The 23532-nt window shown below is 53.1% G+C and overlaps 1 protein-coding gene across 7 annotated transcripts in view; it reads right to left on the bottom strand.

Annotated features, from left to right (window-relative positions):
- CRHR1 (corticotropin releasing hormone receptor 1) overlaps positions 1–23532 on the bottom strand; it is a 54299-nt gene that overhangs the window by 19967 nt on the left and 10800 nt on the right. For 2 of the 7 annotated variants that reach the window (XM_003804921.5, XM_008965169.4), the window contains exons 2-3: positions 11528–11615; positions 2046–2165 (exon numbers count right to left, since the gene is read on the bottom strand). In XM_003804921.5, the coding sequence (XP_003804969.1) occupies positions 2046–2165; positions 11528–11615 (208 nt within the window). Of the gene's footprint in view, positions 1–2045; positions 2166–11527; positions 11616–23532 lie in introns of those variants that run through there. The other 5 variants (XM_008965179.4, XM_034941606.3, XM_003804922.5 and 2 more) reach the window with 3 other exon arrangements.

Genomic DNA, 23532 nt, shown 5'->3' with positions numbered 1-23532 from the left:
CCCTGCCCTCACAGACTGACCCCATGTCGAGAGACCATCACCCCAGCTCCTTTCCTGGGATCACAGAGGGAAGCGCGGGGGAGCCTAGAGAGCACCACACTCAATCCTCCCACCCATTCTGCAGGTGTAGAAACTGAGGCCCACAGAAGGTCTGTGCCAAGGGCTACTTAACCAGCTGCAGATGCAGCTGGAATGAGAACTTAGGACTCCTGGCTGCCACTTCAGGCAGGGCCAGCAAGTGAAGTGTGTGCCCAGGCATTGAGGGCTGAAAATGTTTATCTGGAGCATGTCAAGTAACCCTTTGCAACAGGAGTAGAGGGAACTCATGGGGGGTGGCCAGGGCTGGCTGCAAAAGGCGACAGGGCCATGACCACAGACAGCCTGGCCGGCCCCACCCAGCAGCCTGACCACGGAGGCCACAGAAGAGTGGATTCCAAGTGAAGGAGTGACCAACTCAGATCTGAAACCTGAGGCTGGGCAGTGGCGCTGGGGAGTGGGGGCAGGTAGGGCCAGACACGAGGATCACTCTGGAAGTGGACATGACAGGAACTGGTGCCTCCTCCTGGAAGCTCCTCTGATGTGCAGATGCTGCCTCCTTCCTAGGGGCTCCAGAAGGACTCAGCCCCCAGCATCATGAGAGTTATCGTCCCTGGGCTGTGATCCTGCCTCCAGGCTCTGCGACCTCCGATAGGTTATTAGCCTCTCTGTGCCTCAATTTCCTTATTACAAAATGGGCCTGACTATATTGAGGGCTGGCCAACTGTGCACCCCTTGGACTGACCTGGCCAAGAGACCCTTCTTCCTTTCTGCACTTCCTCCCCTTGGCCCCCAAGCCCCTCCCAGTGTGTCTTCTCCCTCTCCCGAGTCCCTCCCATGGCCAGGACATGGTACAGACACACGAGGCTGCTAGATCTGGCTGCCCCAGCCTCCTGCCCTGCCCTGGCCTCCCAAGTCACTCCCTGGGGAGTCACTTTCTGGCTGGGTCTTCCTACTCCTCTGCTGTAGCCCCCAACCTTAACCCCCCAAATCCATCTGGTAGAGGAAAGAGGGGCAGGAGAAGGAATCTGGGAGTTTTGAGCTGGAAGACATCTTAGAAGCCAAGCCGTCCAGCCCTCTCCATCCTCAGATGAGGGGCTGAAACAATGTGCTGGGAGGTCACACAGTGAGTCTTGGAGTAAACTACATGGTGTCTGGGCTCACCCCGTGCCCTCTTGGGACTCTGAGTTCAAGACCACAAGGACCCAAGGGTGCACACAGGAGGCCCCAATTGCAGGGATCAGGCCCCCAGCCTCCCCTCAGGTAGGTTAGGGCTCCTGGCCCACAGCTGTTGCTCTCTTGATAAGCAGGGACCTGACTCATTGACAGGGGAGAGCAAATTAATTCTGAGAGTGGCAGGCGGAATAGCAGGGAGCTGCAAAGCCCGGCTCTGGGGGTTTCGGGCCTCCGGGGAGCCAGGTGTTTACATGAGGATCAAGTATCCGACGGACCCTGGGTCAACCCCGTCCTGTCCCCACTCCACCTACAAATCCAGGATGCAAGTTGAGCCTGTGCCTGTGCATCTGAAACTCTGGGTCCCCTGCCTCCTGGCTGGAGGGCCCGGGGTAGGCCTCAGAACCTCTCGACTCAAGGTTCTTATCCACACAGCTGGGGCTCTGATGATTCCTGCCCTGCTTCATGGTATTACAGTAGGCTCAAACAGACTAACCTGAAGTTTAATGGCAGAAGAAAGTGCCAGACAGACGTGGAGGCAAATTCCAGCTTCACCCCTTACCAGCTGCCAATGGGGCAAGTTCCCTAACCTCCCTGCGCCCCAGGGGCCTTAGTTATAGGAGGCGTGATAGTGTCTTGCAAGGGTATTGTGAGAATCACGAGTAATGAGCACAGGGCACCCGGGAGAATACAGCGCTGACCTTTGGAAAACAGGGGCGATCCCCACAAGAGGTATTACTGTTATTGTCATCGTCATTCTTACTTCCCCCACCTCCAAGCTCTCCCCATCCTGTCCCACCTCCCAGCAGATGGTCCACCCTCCACTTCTTCCTTACTTGTGGTATTGTAGCGGACACCATAGAAAAAGGCAGGGCAGGGCCGAACCACTAGCTGCCCCGCAGGGCTGCGGGGCCAGCAGGTGCCAATGAGGTCCACGGATGCGTTGCACTGCAGTCCTGGGGGCAGAGACGGCTGGTAAGGCACAGCAAGATATCCGGCCAAGGCCCCAGGCAGGCAGAGGACATTCCAGAGTTCTGCCCACCTCCCCACTCGTTCCCACTCACACCAACTAGCGACAGGATGACAACAATGACCAGTGCAGAAATGAGCTCATCCTATGCAAAGAAGACACAAGGGGAAGAAATCTGAATCTGATGCTATGGTACTAGGGAGCCAGCATGGGTTCCAGAGCAGAGGAGGAAGAGAGATGGCTGGAGGTGGTGGTAAAAGCTAAGGTCCTGGCATTTAGAGGAAGCCTGGGCATGCTTCTGGTCCCCGCTCTGTAGCCTAAGGACACTTCTCTTGGTCCCTCGCATGGTGACAGCCTGGAGCTCTGAGACATCACAGGAACACCCTGGAACAGACCCATCCAACCACTGATCTAGCCCCTCGCGTCTCTGCAATCAAACCACATCTACCCTGGCCCTGCAGGGAAGAACCAGCTAAATGAAGTTGGCCCGCCTTCTGGCTGGCCTGTTCCTTCTTCCGGCTGGCCTGTTAACCACACTTACTGACCATACGTCGTGTGTACTTTGTTCTGTGCAGGGCCCTAGGACAGGACTGACGGAGAAGTGAGCTATGGAGAGGAAAGGGAGGGAGACACCATCTGGGGGAGTGGAAAGGACACTGAACTGGGAGTCTGGGCCCACTGCTTCAGAATGGGCTGTGCCACTAATTTGCTGTGAGATCATAGGCAAGTCACTTGCCCTCTCTGGGCCTTAGTGTCTTGTCTTCACCTATAATAAAATCAAGTGGTTGAACCAGATCAGAAATTCTTAATCTCAGCCCACTGGAAACTTCAACAGTTCGCAGAGACCCTGAATGTAATGAAAATATTGGTGTATACATGCATTTTAATGGGGAAATGGGCCCACGGCTTTCATTAGATTCTCAAAGGGGTCTGTGACTCAAAGAGATATAAACATCTGAACTAGAAAGAAGATGTCAAAGTCCCCTTCCAAATATTTGCTTTTTGGAGGAGAGAGAGAGAGCACGCGCGCGAGAGAGGATGTTGGGGCAGAGTTGAGGCCCAGTGACACTTCAGGAGGGGAGGGTGGATATGGCCTCCAAAGGGTGGGGGCTGGCACAGTCCTGGCACCCCCCTGAGGCTGCCCCTTCTTTCTCTGCCTTTTAGTGCCTCCCTCTGAGTGAGGCTGGCACACCAGTCCTTTTGAGCCCCAGTGTCCCCAGTTTAATAACCTAGAATTGGCACAAGAGTGGACAGACAAGCCACGGAGGGCCAGGAACCATGAACCAGCGTGGGTGGGTGCAGCCTCTTCAGGCCTGGGCCGAGGCCTTAGCAGCTGCCAAGCCCTGGCTGGGGCTGCCTGCCATCTCCTCCCCAAATTAGCTTGTCCCCAATCTCTCAGGAAACAGCACTGGGTTAAATTGGCTCCCTTTCTCTGTTGGACTCAGGGCAGTGCCGAGCAGCACTTGTACCAAATGCTGGTTTTTCTTTCTAATCAAAGCTATTCATAGGGCATTTGTGCAAATCAGGACTCAAGGGGCAGAGGCCTTCAGGCCAAGTGGCTTAATTGAAAGAGAAAGAAATCTGGATTGGGGCTTAATGGACACGAGGTGACTGCGGGCCAGGCGGCTGGAGTGGGCCAAGCCCAGGTGCTGTGCCACAGCGGAGTCTCTGTGAATGTTATCACAGAGTGGCGGTGGAAGCAGTGGAGTGAGGAAGCAGGGCCATCCGAGGCAACGGCGTGCCAGGCTGGGATTTTAACCTGTCCTGGATCCTGCTGACAGTGTTGAGCCCGGGGACAGGGACTTGGGGGGAGAGCTGGGGGCATGTGGCCGCGGGGAGGGGAGGATCGTATAGAGGCCATGCCCTGCTGTTTCAAAGCTCTTCATCTATTTCGTTTGATCTTCATACATCTAGCAATGTGATTATTTCCTTTTTACAGATGAAGAAATTGAGGCCCAGGGAAGTTAGGTGACTTTTCCAAGGTCATGGGTCAATGGGTGAAAGAACCAAGACTCATAGGCAGGTATTTTGGACTCTAAATCTAGTGCTCTTTCCATTACGCTACATTGTGAGTCAGTCACAGGGGGTGAGGGACAGTTAAGGGGGCAGCAGGAAGGGAGCAGCGTTTGTTGAGGGCTGACTGTGTGCCAGGCACACATGACATATGCCATCTCATTTAATGGCACCATTGTACCTTCCTCAGTAGCTTGCTCATTCACTCCTCACTCATTCATCCACAGTATCTAGTGAGCTAGGCTCAAATGTAATGTTCCATGTGGCAGCGTCTGGAATGAACACACGGAACACACCCTCTCCATCAGTGTGGCCCCTGCCCTTCCTTCTTCCCTTCCCCGGCCAGTCTTGTTGCGCCTTGCTTTCGCAAGGCACGGAGGGCAGGAAAGGACTGGGCACCAGTCACAGCGAGGACGAGGCCAGAGCCGAGGCAGAGGCCAGCCACTGAGGATAGGCCTTCTGGCCTAGAGGACTTGCACCGGCCACTGCTGGGAGCTCTAAGGGCTCTAACCAAAGGCCTGACCCCGTCCACAGCTGGCCAGGGACGTGGAGACCTTCAAGGGGTGGGCAGGTCAGAAGCCATTTGCCTCTCCTCTGTGGTACGGTTCCCAGCCACCTACTATGCCACCATGGGTGCTAATTCTCTCTTGTTTTACAGATAAGAAAACTGAGGCCAAAGTGGTCAAATGGCTTATTCCAAGACAATCAGTAACCAAAGATACTGAGACGGGAGTGGATTTTCAATGCTCATCTTTTGATGCCAGCTCAGGGTGCTGCCCACAGCTGCACAGCTGGCCCTGATCTGGGCAGCTGCCCCTCGATCATAGAGCTGCGACTCCAGTTCCCCAGCAGCGCCGCGCCTCCCCCTCCCTCCTGGCCCCCGCAGCTCCTAAGGATGCATAGAGGGGGCGCTGGTGACACAGCATCAGTGGCAACCTTTACATTAAGAGCCCAGAAAATCCTGGAAGGAATTGAAAGTCTGTGTGAGACGGGACGAAAGGGAGAGAGAGGCTGCAAGAACGGGGAGGAGAAGCCAAATGAAAAGGGGCGAGGAGACAAAGTTCCCCCATCCCCGAGTGAAAGGTCAGCGCTCCTGCTGGGTCAGGGGCTTGGGGTGGGGGGGTTGGGGGGGCGTGGCCAAAGGCACAAGGGCCTCAGCCGCGGAGTGGAGTTAGAAGGGAGGGGACCTAGAGGACAAGGGCAGGGAGGAGGCAGCAGGACAGGGCCTCAGGCGCCACGCTCCTGGCCAGTTGGCACTGTCCACTGTCCCGGCCTGGGACTGCCTTGTGGGCTCGGTGCCTTCCCATAACGCCTCGGGGTCCTGCCCTCTCTGGGCCTTAGTGTCTCTGTGTCTGAAATCCCCACAAGGATTTCAGATCGCCATCCTGCGTCCTGCGGACACCGAGTCCAGGGAGGAGGAGAGTGGGGGGTCCCTGGGACCCCGTAGGGACAAGGCCTCAGAAGGGAAATTGTGTATAGGACTTGAGGGGGATCATTTGTTGGACACTACTATAATATAAACCAGGCACTGTGAAAGGCGCTTTGCACGACTTAATTCATGCCACTCATTTAAGCCACCCGACTACAATGAGGAGGAGAAAACAGGTGGAGAGGGAGGGAGGTGGGAGGCCAAGTGGGCCAGGAGAGAGGTGGGGAGACAGAGGAAAAAAGATGGAGAAGAAGACACTAAGGAAGAAATAGAGAGAGGCAGGCGGAAAGTCAGGAGAAGGAGGCAGAGAGAAAGATCATTTCACAGGTGCTGGGGACAGAGAGGGTGTCCATCCCCTAGCTGGGAAGGGGAGAAGGCAGGAAGTCAGTTTCTGTGTCACTCAGCTTGATGGCTATAAGGACCTCAAGGACCTTCTGATTCTTGGGCCAATGTCCCCTCCCTCCAGTTCCAGTGCCACAAAAGCCTGACCTCTTCTGCTCTCCTGGCAGGTGGAGGTATTTTCCTAGTCAGCCGTCATAGTCCTGGGATGAGGAGGAATTTGGACCAGAGTAATCCAACCTTGCAAATAGCCAAGCCAATTTACCAGCCAGCTGCACAAAGGCAGAGGTGCTGTTAGGTGCCAACGCCTCCTGACAGCTCCCTGTCCCACAGTGCCTCTCCTGGTAAATTAAGGAATAGTGACTTTGCTCTTTATTTAACAAGTACAATTGTTTCTCCGTATCCATAGGTTTTGGGGAAAAGTGTACTGAACACGTACAGACTTTTTTCTTGAAATTATTCCCTAAACAGTACAGTATAACAGCTATTTATATTTATATAACATTTACATTGTATTAGGTATTAGAAATAATCTAGAGATGATTTAAAGTATACAGGAGGATGTGCATAGGTTATATGCAAATACTACTCCATTTTATATCAGTGACTTGGGCATCCCTGCATTTTGATATCCATGGGGAGTTCTGGAACCAGTCCCCCATGGATACCAAGAGACAGCTGTTATTTACTGACTACCTAAGAAATGTTCAAGGGGCTTGGGATATAATAATGAATAAAATAAATGCCCTGTCCTCATGGTGCTTACATTCTAGTGGAGAGGCAGCAAACACACACACACATTTCTGTTAACCAGTGAGAAATACTATGGAGAAAAACTAAGCAGTGCAAAGAGATAAAGGCTGACAAAGGTGCTCTTTTAGTGTGGTGGCTTCTAAAGTACTACCATTTAAGCAGATACCTCAAGGAAGTGAGGGAGAAAACCTGCGGGGAAAGTGTTCTCAGCAGAGGCAACTGCAAGTACAAGGGCCCCCGGAGCAGGTGTGTGCTTGGTGTGTCTGAGGTGTCAATGTTCCTATCACTCTGTGGCTCACTCCCTCATTCACGGGGCAGGTAGATGCCTTCAGGGTCTTTCCTGGTTGGGGATGTGGGAGTAGAACCAACCCACTCACCAGCCCTCGTCACCACAGGCCTTTAGGTTGGGGGTGAGCTGCTGGAGTCAAGTGGACTAAAGTAATGCAAAAACCGGTCCTATATCTTCCTCCTTCCCCACACATGCACAGAACAAATGCGTGGGGCCCGCATTCTGGTCAGACTGCCTCAAATCCCTGCAAAGGGAGAGCAGAGGAGAGGTGTGGAGGGCTCCCACCTGCCAGGGAAGAAACCCTGCGGGGTCAGGGTCCTGGGAGGGCTGCTTTAGTGAACAGGTAAGAGCCCTTTGAAGGTGGCCTATTTAGTGCTGTGCACAATCAGGCACTGGCTTCTTCCCCCAGGTAGGTTACACAGTTTGCCTCCCATCAGGCTCAGGGTCCACATGTGCTTGGCAGATCCGCCCATGGTAGATAACTTCAGAGGAAGCTGGAACCTGGCTCTGTCCCAGTTATGTCGGGTCTCCCATCAGCGGCTTCTGGAGGTGGGCACTTGGCAGCAGCCCTGAGGCTGGGAAGCCCTTCCCCCTATTTGGCTTAAACCCAGGAGGGGGACTCAGCCCAGGCTGTCCAGAGGGGGAGCAGCCAGGTGGCCCAAGGGCAGCCTGTGAAACACACATTCTTGCCCAGTCAGAGGAATGTACTGTGGGATGAATGGGCAGGGCCTCTGCCTGGGTCCCCTGGCATGGAGAGGGTGGCAGAAACCTGGTCTTTGCTCGGCCACCTCATGGCTGAGCTGCCTTCTGTTTGGCTGGGCAGAGAAGAAAGATGCCTCTGTAGGGTGTGTGATCCATCAGGACAAGTGGACGGCCCTCCTGTCCTGCGGGTCTGTGGGCTCTTCACTTTTGCCTTCCCAGCAGCTAGTACAGTGCCAGGCATACGGGAGGCATGGAGGAGAATATGGGGCCATGTGCAAACCTAGTGTGGTACGGAAAACTGCAGGGGTGGCCCTGCACCCCTAGACGGCTGACTACACCGGGCCCTGGGCACCCTGGCTCTGAGTGGCCGCATAACGCAGTGCTGGTGGCAAAATCTGAAGTCAGGCCCACATGGTTTATATCTTGCAGCCACTGCTTAGTAACTGCTTAGTGTGTTTGGGCAACTCGTTTAACTTCTCTGAGCCTTAGGTTCCTCTACTGTAACATGTGGATAAAAAGATTCCTGACTACAGTATCGTAATGATTGAATGAGATTAAAGCACTTGGAATGGCGTCCAACACACAGTGGACACTAAATAAACATTAGCTATTATTATTATTATTATTATTATTTGAGACAGAGTCTCGCTCTGTTGCCCAGATTGGAGTGCAGTGGCGTGATCTGGGCTCACTGCAACCTCGGCCTCTGAGGCTCAAGCGATTCTCATGCCTCAGCCTCCTGAGTAGCTGGGATTATAGGCGCCCACCACCAAGCCCGGCTAATTTTTTATTTTTATTTTTAGTAGAGACGGGGTTTCACCATGTTGGCCAGGCTGGTCTCGAACACCTGACCTCAAGTGATCCGACCGCCTAGGCCTCCCAAGGCGCTGGGATTACAGGCGTGAGCCACCGTGCCTGGCCTAGCTATTATTAATTATCATTCACTACCTTAAGACCAGAGATGAGAACCGATGACCCCAGGTAATTGTCAACTCAGATTCTATTTGTCTGTGATGTCATTAGTAAATGATTCTATTACCTCCTGGCATTGTCATACTCTGCCATGATTTTATGAGTCGCCAAGTCTGTGGTCTGCCACATGATAGGCCTCAGCCCTGGGGACCCACTCTCTCCCAGTTCCTGGCATGAGGCACGTAAAAGGCCCCCCAAAGGCCCTGGCTCGGTGCCAGCCGCCCCGGCCAGACGCCCATCCATCTGTCTCGCCCCTCTGCCCCACCCTCACCATCTGTCTCTACCAGTGCCCGTCAGTCTGGGTAGGTCTACGAGTCAGAAGACAAATGGCCCATTATCAGAGGCCATCGTGGAGGGTGATGGATTGCGTGCCATGCAGCCAGGCAGGCTGGGCTGGGCTGGGGGCACGGGCACAGAGTACAAATCACTAGGGAATGAACACTATTCATCATGGCCTGCTGGCTCCAAGGACAGGTGACACCTCCGTGGGCTCAGGGATGTCTCTCCTCCTGAGCATAACGAACAAGTTGATAGAGCCTGACCTGGCCCCAGAGCATGGGGGAGCTGGGGATAGGGCCTTTCCTCTCAGGCCCAGCCTCTGAGCAGCTCTCCTCCCTCCCCATCTCTCTCTCCTAGAACTCCAGACTCATGCTCAAGAACTTACTTCCCCATTCCCCAAGCACAGCTTAACCAACTTTGCAGCCAGATGCTCTGGGCTCCTAGCACCTTCTCGGTTTCCCACTCCTCCCTCCTCACTTCTTCCTGGTCCTTCCGCCAAACCCACCTACTGGTCCTTGCTCACCTCCTGCTGTAGCTCACAGCACTGGCTCTCTTCTGCCAGTTCATACTAACAGTGTCTCTTAATATTCACCTTGAAAATTCCTCCTTCAGGAAGCCTCCCTGGATTTGCACCACCCCTGCTTAGCCTCCCTGCTCCCTCCATCATTATGAGCAATTACTGGCAAGTACCTTCCCTTCATTCCAGCTATACAGCAAGCCTTTTAAAAGCCTGCTGAGGCTGAGACAGGAGGATCACCTGAGCCCAGATCTGGGCTGCAGTGAGCTATGATTGTGCCACTGCACTCCAGCCTGGGCAACTGAGACCCTGTCTTTACAAAACAATTTTAAAAATTAGGCCAGGTGTGGTGGTGTGCACGTAGTCCTAGCTTCTCAGGAGGCTGAGAGAGGAGGATTCCTTGAGCTCAGAAGATCGAGGCTGCACTAAACTATGATTGTGCCACTGCACTTCAGCCTAGGTGATAGAGTGAGATCCCATCTCTAAAACCAAACCAAACCAAACCAAACCAAACCAAACCAAACCAAACCTAGTACTGGCATGACACTCTACAGTTTACAGTTTGTGAAATATTGCCATAAAACTTAGTACATTGAATCTCATAAGAGATCCTTGGGGCAGGTAACAGCCCCCCTATCCCTCTACACTTGGGCAAGGTGAGGTTCAAGAGGGGTTGAGGGTATGCTCATCCCTGTGGCTACCAGTACCCACCCCTAGCCGGGACATGACCAGGCACCTTCTGTGAGCCAGCACAGGGACCCAGTGTGCCTTCTCCAAGTCCAGGGCTTGTTCCTCTGCCCCCAGGCTCTCCCTAGTGAAGGAACAGCTGGCCAGGAAGCAGCTACCCTGAGATGTGGAGGCCTCCTGTCCCCACAGAGCCACCTTCAGAAATGAAGGCCTCCTGCCCGCCTGCAGACACTTGCGTCTGTTTCTTTGCAAGCATGCGTCTTGCACTCTGCCTCATCGCACATGCATTTGTGGATTCGATGCCCAGACTAGCCTGTGAGCCCCCTTGTTTCCCCCAGTGCCCTGCGTGGGGCCTGCTGTGTAGTAGGTGCTTCATGAAAGAGTTGGTGTGAATCAAGGAGAGGCTTGAAGACTTAAATAGAAGGTCCACAAGTCTTCTAAAGACACTCAGGTGCAGGGACCCTCTCCATTTTTGCCCAGCAGCAGCCATGCCCAGGACCACACCCAAAGTTTTAAAAGACATGCCCTAGGCAGCCCAAACACCTAGATTTGCGTCCCAGTCACTGCCATGTACTGGCTGCATGGTGCCATGGGGGTTATGTAACTCTCCCATGCCTCAGTTTCCTCAACTGTACAAACGTTGGGCTTTACACTCTTGTGAGGATGAAATGAGATGATTATGCAAAAGCACTCTGTAAATGGTAAAGTGACACAGATATTAATAATATTTGCAGCTATGCTGTCTTTTCTTTTGGAGAGATACAGAGCACGGCGCTGGAGACCACAACCAGAAGCTGGGCTGCCCGTGCTCCACTCAGGGCTCTGGCGCTTACTAGTTCTCTGTGCCTCAGTTTTCTTATGTGTGAAATGGGGGCAACAGCACCTACTTCAGAGGGACATTGTGCAAATTGGGTTAATACAGCTCCAGTCCTTGATCAGTGCCTGGCACGGGTTAGCACCGTGGAGTATTACACTCTGGGCATTTTTAGCCACAGACTGTGGCAGCCTTTCTTCCTCCCTTGATGCCTCCCCGAGTCACAACTCAGCAGCAAGGGCTGGGATGCCTTCCCCTGTGCCCACCCTAAAGCAGGGAAGATAACTACTCAGAATCCTTGCTGCAAACTCCTGTGCCCACGGCAGGTGCTACTAACCAACTGCAGCTCTTCCCCACCAACTTTACACCCAACCTCAGGATCCTTCCAACACGGTGCTCGGTGGAGATGTGAAGAATTGCTTGGAGCCCTGGAGAGGAAATGACTCTGCAAATCCTGCCTTAGGGCATGGTTCTGTGTGCAGGCTCTGGGATACCTGGGGTGGGGGGCATTGTGGTGACCAGGAATCTTGCAGGAGGGGGTTGAGGGGACTCACCTGAGATGTTGCTGGCCAGGGACAGGCTCTCGCAGTGCTGGTCCTGGAGGGAGGCAGAGACAGGGTTCAGCCCCAGAAGGAGAAGGGCCTGCAGGCACAGGAGGCGAAGGACACATTAGGCAGGTGCCATGAGCCATGAGCGTGTTGCTCCATCACCCAGGAAAACTGCAGGGGTGACACTGCACCTGCCTGCCTCCCCTCCCACCCTGTCACACATCCAGTCGCTTCCCAGACACCCGCCCCTCATCTCCTCTCTCCTCCTTCTGGGTCCTCTCTGCCTGGAGGGTCTGGAGTTGCCCTGCTCTTGGAGGGGCCTGGCAGGGAAGCTGACAGGATCAGGAGCCCAGGCTCCTAGGGAAGAGGCGAATTTTACCCCTAGGGGCTGTGTGTTGCCAGAGGAAGCCACCTCCATCCCCATGGAATCCTGAACATGGTCCAACGGTGTCCCACCATATACACGTGTGCACGTGCACACACACACACACCCTCCCACCGGCCCGCTGACCACCACGGCTTCACAGATCCCCATGCATGCACCCACTTCCCTCCCTTCCTCCAGAGCTGGCCTCTTGTTTTGTGAACAGTTTCCTGGGCCCTCATCCCCGCCTGCCTAATTATCCGTCATCACAAATTGTGCCTCACCATTTATCAAGCTCTTGTACATCTGCCGTGGCACTAAATTTTCCCTGGGGCTGGTGTGGCTGTGCCTATTTGCAGATGAGGAAACTGAGGCACAGAGAGGTAAGGGATAAATGTGTCTGGAAAGATGGACACCCTATTCTAGGGCAGACCTTTGTCCTTTAACCTCCCTGAAGGCTGCGTGTCACTCTGATTCCAGAATTTTAGCCCAGTTGGGAAGGGAGTGGCATAGGCCCTATACCTGGAGGGCTGCCCCTTCTTCAACTAAACCCACCCACACAACCATCGCATTACCCCCCTCCCGACAGGGTTAGAGTCAAGAGAGAGGCCGAGTGTCCAGCCCCTCGTTACGCTGTGTTGCCATGGGCAGGGGACTTGACCTCTGTGTGCCTCAGTGTCCTCACCTGTAAAAATGGGTCTAACTGTCCCACCCCCTTTAAGCTTACATGATGTATGTATATTGAAGTCCTTTAAATAGCCCTGCATGCTCTGTAGGGGCAGGGATTTTGTTCATTGCACTCAATTTTGCTGAAGAAATGAATGAATGACATTGTGTTTCTGGTATACAATAGGCACTCAAGAAGGATATGTTAATTGATCTGAACTTAGTGGTTTTTATTTAGTTGTTGGAGGAGAGGTGGCTGTTTCCCCTGGGATTTGATTCAAAAGGGGTTAAGAAGCATGAGTGAGGGGCAGGGAGAGGGGAGCATTGTAACCGGTCCTCCCCTCTGGCTGTGGGGAGCTGGGTGCCCAGCCACCAGCAGAGTTCCCAGACAGGGTGGTGAGCCTGAAGCCCAAGAGGCCTCATGGGAGGCTGCTCTCTTCATCACTTCTCTGCTGTTTCTTCTTGGGGTCTGCTCCTTCTGAGGCCCCCAACCCCATGGCCAGGTGTCTCAGCCCCAGCCCATTTCTGTACCAACTGCAGATTTTACTACAGAGCCTCAGACACAGACCCTTAGCTCTGGAAGCCAGCTTGGGATTTCACAGCAGGAAAATAAGATTGGGAGAGAGGTAGGGGCTTGTCAAGTCCCTTGGTGAGCAAAGACTTCTAGGGTGTAGGCTAGAAGCAGGTCGGTGGCCAGCCCAGGCAGCACGCAGCCTTCTCACAAGGGGCCGGGACTCCGCGTGGTGAGTGCAAAAGTGAAGGGAGCATCGAAAATCTTAGTCGTCAAGATACGGAATATTTTAACATAATTATTTTTTTAAAATAAAGATTAACGCCAAAAAATCCATGATGAGCAAAATATCAAAAACTTTTTAAAGGAAAGATAGGCTCAGTAACAGTGCGGGGCCATGTTGGAGCTTGGGGCAAAAAGGGAAAAAGTCAGTAATGATATTAAAATATTATCTATCATGGCCGGGTGCAGTGGCTCATGCCTGTAATCCCAGCACTTTGGGAGGCCAGATCACGAGGTCAGCAGTTCAAGACCAGCCTGGCCAGCATGATGAAGCCCCGTCTCTACTAAAAATACAAAAATTAGCCAGGTATGGTGGCAGGCACCTGTAATCCCAGCTATTCGGGAGGCTGAGGCAGGAGAATTGCATGAACCTGGGAGGTTGAGGTTGTAGTGAGCCGAGATCACGCCACTGCACTCCAGCCTGGGCGATAGAGTAATACTCCATCTCAAAAAAAAAATTATCTATTGCGATTACTGAGGTTTGAGGAAATGCCTCACTTGCTTCACTCCAGTCGGGCCCCACTCATGCACCATCTTCCCAAGCCAGACTCCATCCCTCCTTCCCTGCCTGCCCCATATCCTCCAGGGGTGTCCATCCTCTCTTCCCTGGACTCCTCTCCACTCACCCTTTTTGGATCTCAGGACCTTCTCCCTGTCCTCAGAAGCAAACTGACCTGCCTTTTCCATGTTCACCTGCCAGGAATGTTCTCCCTTATCTCACCCCACCCCACCCCACCAGGGCCACCCCCTTTCACGGTACCCACTCCCTCCCAGTCCTGTCCCGATGATGAAGGCAGACTCTGCTCCCCTCTCTCCCACCCACATTCCAAGGTCCAGGGGAAGAGTGCCCACTCCTCATCAGAGCCTGGTCCCCACTACCCATGACTCACCCACATGGTCCCCTGAATCGGTAGTGCCTGAGTTTGTAGTGGTTTTGTTCACTCCATTCCCTTGCTGATACTCTCATAGGGGTCTCTCTGCCCTGGACCAAGCTCCAGGTTCTGAAGCACAACCCCAGCCTCACACCCCCATCCTGTGCTCTGCACACGGGACACTCAGCAAGATGGCACTGGGGTTAGCCAACTCGCGCCTGGGACTCAGGAGTGATGATAACAAACCCATTCATCTCTCTGGCCTCAAGGAACTTCCAACACTTTATTAATCAGTAATTAAACTTCACAGTCTCCAGAGAGATGGAGAAATATCTTTACCCTCATTTTCCAAGTGAAAATGCAGAAGTAGAGAGAGGAGGAGGCCACCAGGCCAGCCAGTGGCTCTTGCCAGCTAAGCAGAAAGCAAAGTGTCCTCATGACAAAGCTGCACTGCCCGCTCAGCAATCAGCAGGGACCCAGGCTCGGCTCTGTCCCCAGAGAGGGGCAGTTCAGATGCTAGGGCCAGAGGCCCCTTCTAGAAGGGGACTAGAAATCATCACTCCTCGTTTCCCACCCCACATCTGCCCACGCCACCTCCCAACACACACACATGCACACACACACACACACACTCTCTCTCTCTCAAACTAGGGCTCCCAGAGCCAGCTCAGCCACAGGCAAATTAAAGAAACTGGAGACACTGGCCAGGTGCAGTGGCTCACGCCTGTAATCCCAGCACTTTGGGAGGCCAAGGCAGGTGGATCACCTGAGGTCGGGAGTTTGAGACCAGCCTGGCCAATAGGGTGAAACCCCCATCTCTACTAAAAATACAAAAATTAGCTGGGCATGGTGGCGTGCCTGTAATCCCAGCTACTCAGGAGGCTGAGGCAGGAGAATTGCTTGAACCCAGGAGGTGGAGGTTGCAGTGAGCCGAGATCACGCCATTGCACTCCAGCCTGGGCAACAGAGCAAGATTCCATCTCAAAATAAATAAATAAATAAATAAATAAAATAAATAAATAAGAAAGAAAAGAAACTGGAGACATCCTATTTGACAATATCAGCCCCATTGCCTGACATTCCACTTATCCATCTAATCCTTAAGCTGTGCTTCGTGCTCCGGTCTTTCATATCCCCCACCTTGAAGGCACATCACGTTCTATTCCCATCCAATTACTTATTATCTCCCAGTATCTGGGATCCTTCTCATGTCTGCAACCCTCTGCCCATGCAGTCTGTGCCACCCCCCGCCCCCGGTCACCTGGTCAACTCTGCATTCTTCAGAGGCCAGTTCCAGGGCCCCTCTGCTTAGTAGTACCTGCCCAACTCTCCAAAGCAAAGCAGCTCAGTTCTCCCTCCAATGTACCCCTTTTCCCAGTGCACTCTGTACACTCACTGGACCCTGTGCCCGTGAGGCTCACAAGTAGAGCACTTAGACCAGCCTAAGTGCACGAAAACCACCTCGGCACAAAGCACTTAGGACCCAAGACACTAATTAGATGGCAAATATACAGGCTATAAGTTCTTATTCTCGCATCTTAATGTCCTGGCGTGCACAGAGGAGCAGAGCAAATCTTGATTTGTCAGAAAATGAAGCCAAATGCCAGGCAAAGGGCTAGTCTTCCCTTGGCTGCCTAGAACCCTGACACTTGTGTCCCTCTCTTGAATGTGATGGTTCACACAGCCATTTTCTAAACACAGAGGACTGGTGTTGCATTATGCAAAGAAAAATGCTTCTTAAAATTCCCAAACCAACCTTTCCTGTCCGAAAAGGTCTGCTCTGTAGCAGAATCTGTGCCTGTGCCACCTCTTGCTCTGTGGAAGGTTTGTGAGGGCTTCTGCCTTATTCCTGAATCATACTTCCATGAAAAGTCCAGAGATTTCCTGCATTTTTCCTCCCACCATCCGCTGATCTCCTCTTCACCATCCGCTGATCTCCTCTTCAAGCTCCACTGTGGTTTTCTATCTCCATCAATAGGCAATTACTGCACTGGCAGGAACAGGCCCCCAAAGTTTCAAGGATGTTGTTTGTTTGCCCTTAAAATGGAGAATTTTTTGTTTGTTTGTTTTTTGAGACAGAGTCTTGCTCTGTTGCCCAGGCTAGAGTGCAGTGGTGCGATCTCGGCTCACTGCAACCTCTGTCTCCTGGGTTCAAGCAATTCTCCTGCCTCAGCCTCCCAAGTAGCTGGGATTACAGGCCTGCACCACCATGCCCGGCTAAGTTTTGTGTTTTCAGTAGAGATGAGGTTTCACCCTGTTGGCCAGGCTGGTCTCAAACTCCTGACTTCAAGTGATCAGCCCGCCTCGGCCTCCCAATGTGCTGGGATTACAGGGGTGAGCCACCATGCTGGGCTAAAACAACAAAAAACAGAACCAAAAAAAAAAGCACGGAGAATTCTTAACCTGGGGAGCGGGCAGTGTGAAGATTTGCAAATAAATGCAGTTGGTGTGTGTGATGAAAACCATTTTCCTGGGGAGGGTTCTTGGCTTCCTCCACTTCTCACCAACAACTAGCACCCTGAAACAGTGGGAACTACAGTCGAAGCATATGGTAAATGGGGTGAACTGAACATGTCATCTTCTCTGAAATCAAACCAAAGTGCTTTTGGCCTTTCTCGGATGCCTCTTGCTCCTCCACTCCATCACCAGTCCCAGCCACTAGCGCTCCTTTCAGAACCAAGTTTTCAAGACTTCATGTGATTTACTATCTTCCAACTAGTAGAGAAAATCAAAACGGCACTGAAGCTGAAGCTGGCAGAGCACGAGGTTCACTCACTGGCTAATGCCTCACTTCCGTGCACAGCCTGGCAGCCCCAAGGCTCCAAATAAAACTTGCAGCTGAGCTACAAATCTCTCCACTCACCAAAGAGCCAAACCTTCAAGGTTAAAGTCTGAGGCCAAGGGTGTGTGCGGCTCAATTATAGCATCGCGTAAAAGGATTTTCCAAAGATCTAGTGGGTCCCTGGGATGGAAGGGAAAGCAGACTGGGCGGGTATCATGCTCCCATTTTAAGTCTGGGGTAGTTGATGTACCCAATGTCACATAACTGTTTTTAGGAGCTGGGATTCAGTAAGCAGGTGCTCCTGCTGTCTTTCAAGGAGATGAACCATGAGGAGAGTCGCGCCTTCTGGCTGGCCAGGCGCAGGTCAAGACAGCGCCTTGGCAGAAGGGATGGGCAGGGGGGAGGAAGGTGGTGCAGGAGCCTGTGGAGGGGGTGGAGGGCCAGGTTCTGACACGGCCTGCTCCAGCCTGCAGCAGCTGCTACCCACACCCCCACCCCCAGGGCCAGCACAGAATGGGGCTGGAATGAAGCTGCCATCCCAATTCCCAGTGTGATTTTGGTATAAAGGTTAATCACACCCAGAAAATGCTTATTAGAGACCATAAATAACCGTGTTGTTGAAGCTCAGTTTGGTCTTTAAGGCACAAAAGTGCAATTTCCTTTGATGTGATGATTCGGTAATTAACCTTTTGGGGAGGGTCCTGAAGGCCACTGGAGGGAGGGAGGGGTGGCCTGGAGGCAGCTGAGGCATCTCAGGCCTGGTTCCTACAAGTTCCTGGGGAACAGGGAAAAGGGAGCCTGTTTTCTCTCTCCTTTCACAGCTAGCACTGATGCTCAGCTTGGGAGAGTCCCCAGAGCCCCCAGGGGTCAGGGACCGCACTGGCCTTCGGCAGAGCCACAGCTGGACAGCCATCCTTCAACACGGTCCCTCGCCCTTCTGCTGAGCCCCAAGGCAGTCCTGTCACTGGCTGTGTGGCTTTCGGTGAGTCACCTGACTCCTCTGAGACTCAACATCCTCATCTGCGAAGTGGGGGCAATGTGGTCTTTCTTACCCACTTCACTGGGAGATGGACCATTTGTGGGGAACCAGGAGACCTGCATCTGCAATATAAAGTCCCTACAAGCATCAGCAGGGTCATCAGCCAGGCTTGGCTGTTCTGGGCCCCAGAATGCACCTCCACTGCAGAGGGCTGGCCTGGAGCAGCTTTCCTGATGTCCCTTCCGGGCCCTGGGGGAGGCCCCGCAGGCTGGACCTGGCCTCTCCTCATCTTCCGCCAGGTCCTTCTGCCTTCTCAGGGAGCCTTGCTTGGGGAAGGAGTTTTTCCATTTAAAAGGTAAGTTGCTTTTTAGGTTTGAAATCCACTGGATTGAGTGGTGTCTCCAACCCCCTTGGTGGTCTGGGATCCTTCATTCAAAGAGTCCAGGACTAAGTACATGATTTGGAAAAAAGGAAAGGAACTCAGAAGAGATGGGGAAGGACAGACAGACACACACATACATGACGATGGCAAGATGAGGCACAGACTGAGGGCAGGGGGACCATGGAGTTTCAGATGGGGTCAGCACCGTGGCCATGAGGGCAGGCTTCCTGGGGGAGGTGAGCTGGAGGTCGGGGCAGAGTGGATGTGGCTGTCAGAGGGAGGGAGAGGGCCTTCCCGGCAAGGGGAGGGTCCTGAGCTTGTAGGGGTGTGGCAGGCTGCCTGCAGAGGGCCTCAGACACTGGGTTGAGATGGATCCAGTCGGCCTGGAGCACCATGGCAGGTTCCTGAGCAGTGAATTATCCCAGCTTGTCACCCTCATCATCCCAGCGAGACAGCCGACAGTCACCTGTTCCACGGAGGCGGTTCAGCAGGTCAGAGTGAAACCAGGCCTTGTTGCCTTCCCTGGCCTGGGAGACTCTGGCGGACCCTGACTCGGGGCCCAGAGAGCCCTTGACTCTCCAGTGTGGCCAAGATCGAAGATGTACCTGGTGACCCCAGAGGCAAGGGCCCCAGCCCACACTTTCCATCTGCTGGCCAAGGTCCTGGGTCCTGGGGTCCTGCAGGCTCCACAATCCCAATATCCGACCCTTCTGACTCTGCTTTGCTTTGCACTGTGTTCAGGTGGAGCCTATTTTAAGCAAAGGCAAGAGAAGAAAATCTAAATGCGAAAAAGAAATGAGGTCATAAATGAAGATTTCTGTAAAAAGCTGGGTCCGCCGTTGCATTTAAATACTGGGATCTGGTTTGCAGAAATAAAGCGTCGGTGCAATCAACTCTTCAGAAACGTCTCTGTACCTACGGGGGATATATCTGTAGTTACGGACTAATTGAATACAAGAGCAGGGCAGGCCCCACACGCAATTGTGTGGTTTCTGCAGAATTTCTTGCTACAGAAGTGCCAAGTGGAGGGGTCAGTGGGGGATAGACTTGCAAGATGTGTACCAGCAGAGGGGCACCCTCATGGGGCACCTTTTTCTCATCCACCCACAGGTGGAGACCAGCCAGAGTAAAACTAGACTAGGCACAGAGGACAGAGATGCCAGGGGTCCTTTCTCAGCCCTCTTGACTGCCCAGGCTTCTCCCCATCCCGCCTCGGGCCTGGCCCTCCTCCCACAGCCTCTTTCTGTGACAGCCACAACCAGTCCCCATCTCAAGGCAAAGAGCCAGTGCTTCCCCTCAAAGTGGGTGAGCACTGAAAGATTATTCCAGGCAGGCGAGAAATAATTTATTGTTACATTTAATTAACTTAAATTGCTGTTGTACAGAGAAGAAAAAATGGAAAGGAAAATCTCCTGCCTACAGTTAAGGGAGGGGGGATGCCTGGGTGTTCCCCGCCCCCGGCCTTTCTCCCTGGGGCCCCGGCTCAGGGTGCCCCCGCCCGCCCTCCCTGCTACTTCACGCCTCTACTCCCCTAAGAAAACCTTGCAGTAGGGCTAGAAATAGTGGGTCACCTGCCTCTCCCACCCCAGGGCAGCAAGGGCCATGAGACCCCAGCTCCAGAGTCACACATGCCCCTCCAAGGTTCCAGATATACTGTTATAAGCTTGGGTTATAAGCTCCCTGCAAGCAAGGCCTGTGTTTGGCTTTTTTTTTTTTTTTTTTTTTTCTGAGACAGAGTCTCGCCTTGTCGCCCAGGCTGGAGTGCAGTGGCGCGATCTTGGCTCACTGCAACCTCTACCTCCTGGGTTAAAGAGATTCTCATGCCTCAGCCTCCTGAGTAGCTGGGATTACAGGCACCCACCATCACACCTGGCTAATTTTTATATTTTTATTAGAGATGGGGTTTCGCCATGTTGGCCATGCTGGTCTTGAACTCCTGACCTCAGATGATCCACCTACCTCGGCCTCCCAAAGTGCTGGGATTACAGGCGTGAGCCACCCTGCCCAGCCCGTGTTTGGCTATTTTTGTATCCTCAGTGGGGCCCGATACAGAGCAGGCCCCAACATGTTTGTTGAATGAATAAATGACTGAATGAATAAGTGAACAGATGGGTTTTCACCTTCTGCCCCCTCTGACCATGGGGTCTCATGATGATTCCCAGCAGGAGATTGTAGGGGGCTGTTTCCTTTTTCTCATTTTCCTCTCTATTCCTCCTGCTCAGCAGGAGCTCCCTCTCCTCTCCTTGCTCCCGCCATAGCCCCGCACCTTGGACTCCAGAAGGGTGTGCTAGAGGAAAAAGCACTCTGGGTGGGAAGCACAGGGCTGACTCTGCTGAACTTGCTCTGTGATGGTAGAGAAGTCACCTCCCCACCTCAGTTACCTCATCTGTAAAATGGGGAGGTCACTGTGTTCTCTACATTCCTTTCCAGGTCTGAATATGCCCTGGCTCCAGGATGTACAGGAGAGTAGAAATTCAAATCTCTAAACTTGGGGCTGGAGAGATGCTTGTTGGAATCTTTTATCTGCCCCCTCCTACCTGTGTGACCTTGGGAGAATCACCGAACTTCTCCAAGCCTCATATTCCCCATCTATAAATGGGACTGATAGGGATAAAATATTCACATCCCAAAGCTCCTGGAGAGATTCAACAATATGGTGCATATAAAACAGCATGGGGCCGGGCGTGGTGGCTCATGCCTGTAATCCCAGCACTTTGGGAGGCCGAGGTGGGCGGATCATGAGGTCAGGAGATTGAGACCACGGTGAAACCCCTTCTCTACTAAAAATACAAAAAATTAGCTGGGCGTGGTGGCGGGCGCCTGTAGTCCCAGCTCCTCGGGAGGCTGAGGCAGGAGAATGGCATGAACCCGGGAGGCGGAGCTTGCAGTGAGCCGAGATCGTGCCACTGCACTCCAGCCTGGGTGACACAGCGAGACTCCATCTCAAAAAAAAAAAAAAAAGAAAGAAAGAAAAAGAAAAAACAGCATGGGGCTAGGTGCGCAGGCCGCACAAATGGTCACCACTCTGTTACTCAACTTTGCACGTTCTTCCTTCCTGACTTGGCTTTTCTTCCCAGAAGTGCCCCTTGCCCAGCCCCCTGCCCACTCAGGGCATGTACCCCACTTTCCAGCTCCACTCTTTCCCAGAAGCCAGCAGTGGTCACCTACAGGAATGGAGTGTACATCCAGGTCAATGATATGGATTTGCTAGGCATGGGGGCAGGGGGTGCCCAGAGCGTAGCTCCCATCCTCCTTGTCTTCTCTTCATTTCTGCCTCTCATGCATTCACTTGCTCCCCGTCTTTGTATGATTTGCTCTCAAATTCACTCATGGATATGTTCTTGTAGCCCGTGCCTTCTCGGCCTCCTGCCTCTCTCCTCCCCATCTTGCTCTCTCCCTGTCTTAACCACCCTACCTTTCTCAGTCTTCCCTGGCTTCCATTTTCCTCCCTCCCTTCTTTCCTTCCTTTCTTTCTTCCTTCTTTCTTTCTTCAGCCTTTACTGAAGGCTTGCACAGTGCCAGGCCCTGTGAATTTCTTCATTTAATCCTTCTCGACCCCTGCAAGTCAGAGCCTTTACTATCTCCCCACTGTTCAAACAAGAGACTGGTGCACCCGGAGACAGTAACTTACCCAGGGTTTTGACTGCAGTAACTGGAGGGACTGGGATTGGAGCCACGCTCCTGCCCCTGGGCAGCACAGCCTGTTTCCCTGCCTGCCCTGCCTGCCTTCCCTTCCCTCCTCTTCCTCATCACAAGCCTGGATCCTCCAAAAGACACATAGGTACAGGTTTCCTTTGCCTTTCAAACTCTGGCTCCTGGCTGCAGCCCAGCTCCCCCAGAGCTAGCAGTGGGAACGAGGGGGCGGACAACAGTAGGACCCTGCCAATGGATGGGACTCAGGAAGGGCTCTGTTTGGCTCTCACAGAAAAGGGGAGCCCAGCCCAGGGTTCTGATCCAGTGCCTGCCCCTGGGAGCTGTTAGCTGTGAGTGGCTCCCAGACACTGGGAAATTGTCCCTGAGTGGGTGGGAGGCACAGCCGAGGTGTGGGGACAGCCGCAGAGACACCAGCTACGCAGGTGACACTATCAGCTGTGCTCTCGGCTCAGCCGCTCTCTGACAAGTGTAAAGTGAGGGGGATTTCGGTGTCGGCAGAGAAAAGATGTCCTTTATGGAGCTGCGTTTTAAAAGGGATTTAAAGAGGGCCAGAAAGGAAGAGTGAAACTGGTGGCTGGAAATTAGGTTCTATTTTATTTAAAAATGCTAAAGGCTTTGGGGCTGTTTTTCCTGGAAAAACGACTGCCTTCTAAGGCCAGAGGTCAGTTTAAAGAGGGCTGCTGGACCGCCAAACCCCACCGAACAGGGATATTTAGGACAGAAATAAGGACTAACCAGACATAAAACAAGCAACGGCCCCGTCCTCTGATTCTTTGCTTGTAAAGGCAGTGACTTAGACAAAATCAGAATTTCCAGACAGTGCTTGACACCTGACCTGGGAGACAGAGAATCCCATTTCTCACACCTCACCCCCAAAATTGGGGTTCAATAGGCCTGTGGGGAGCCCAGGGACCCTTATGTTTTTTAAATGCGTTCCAGTGATTCTGAAGCATCAACAGAAGTGAGGATAACTCAGCCAGCTCAGAGATTCTCACCTGGAGGCCATTTTGCCTCCCGGGGGACGTTTGGTGATGTCTGAAGATATTCTTGGTTGCTATAATCAGGAAGGGGGAGGTGCGACTGGCATTTAATGGGTAAAGGCCAGGAATGCTGATAAACATCCTAAAATGCACAGGCCAGCCCCCACAGTGAAGGATTATCCGGCCCCAAATGTCAATAGTGCTGAGGTTGGGAAGCCCTGGGTTGGAGGGTTTCAATGCTCCATCCCAGCTTTGAAGACACCTGCCTACCTGCCCATTATGGGGGCGGGGCAGGGGAGGAAGGTGGCTGTAGAGGGGACCTTGGGAAGAGTGTGGGATTACAAGAGAGAGGCACCTTCAAGGCAGGAAGAGGACCTGGATTGCACTCTTCTTGGTGAATGCCCTGTGCGACCTTGGATCAGTCAGTCTCCCACCTCCTGGCCTCAGTCTGAAGGCAGCGGACTGGTGGAAACGACCTTTCCTGGCCAGCTGGGCAGATGGGAACTCCTTCCCCTGACTCACTCTGTCCTGGCCCTGCT

Source organism: Pan paniscus, chromosome 19 (genome assembly GCF_029289425.2).
Source record: "Pan paniscus chromosome 19, NHGRI_mPanPan1-v2.0_pri, whole genome shotgun sequence".
NCBI lineage: Eukaryota > Metazoa > Chordata > Mammalia > Primates > Hominidae > Pan > Pan paniscus.
This window is presented reverse-complemented; position numbering and strand designations above follow the sequence as displayed.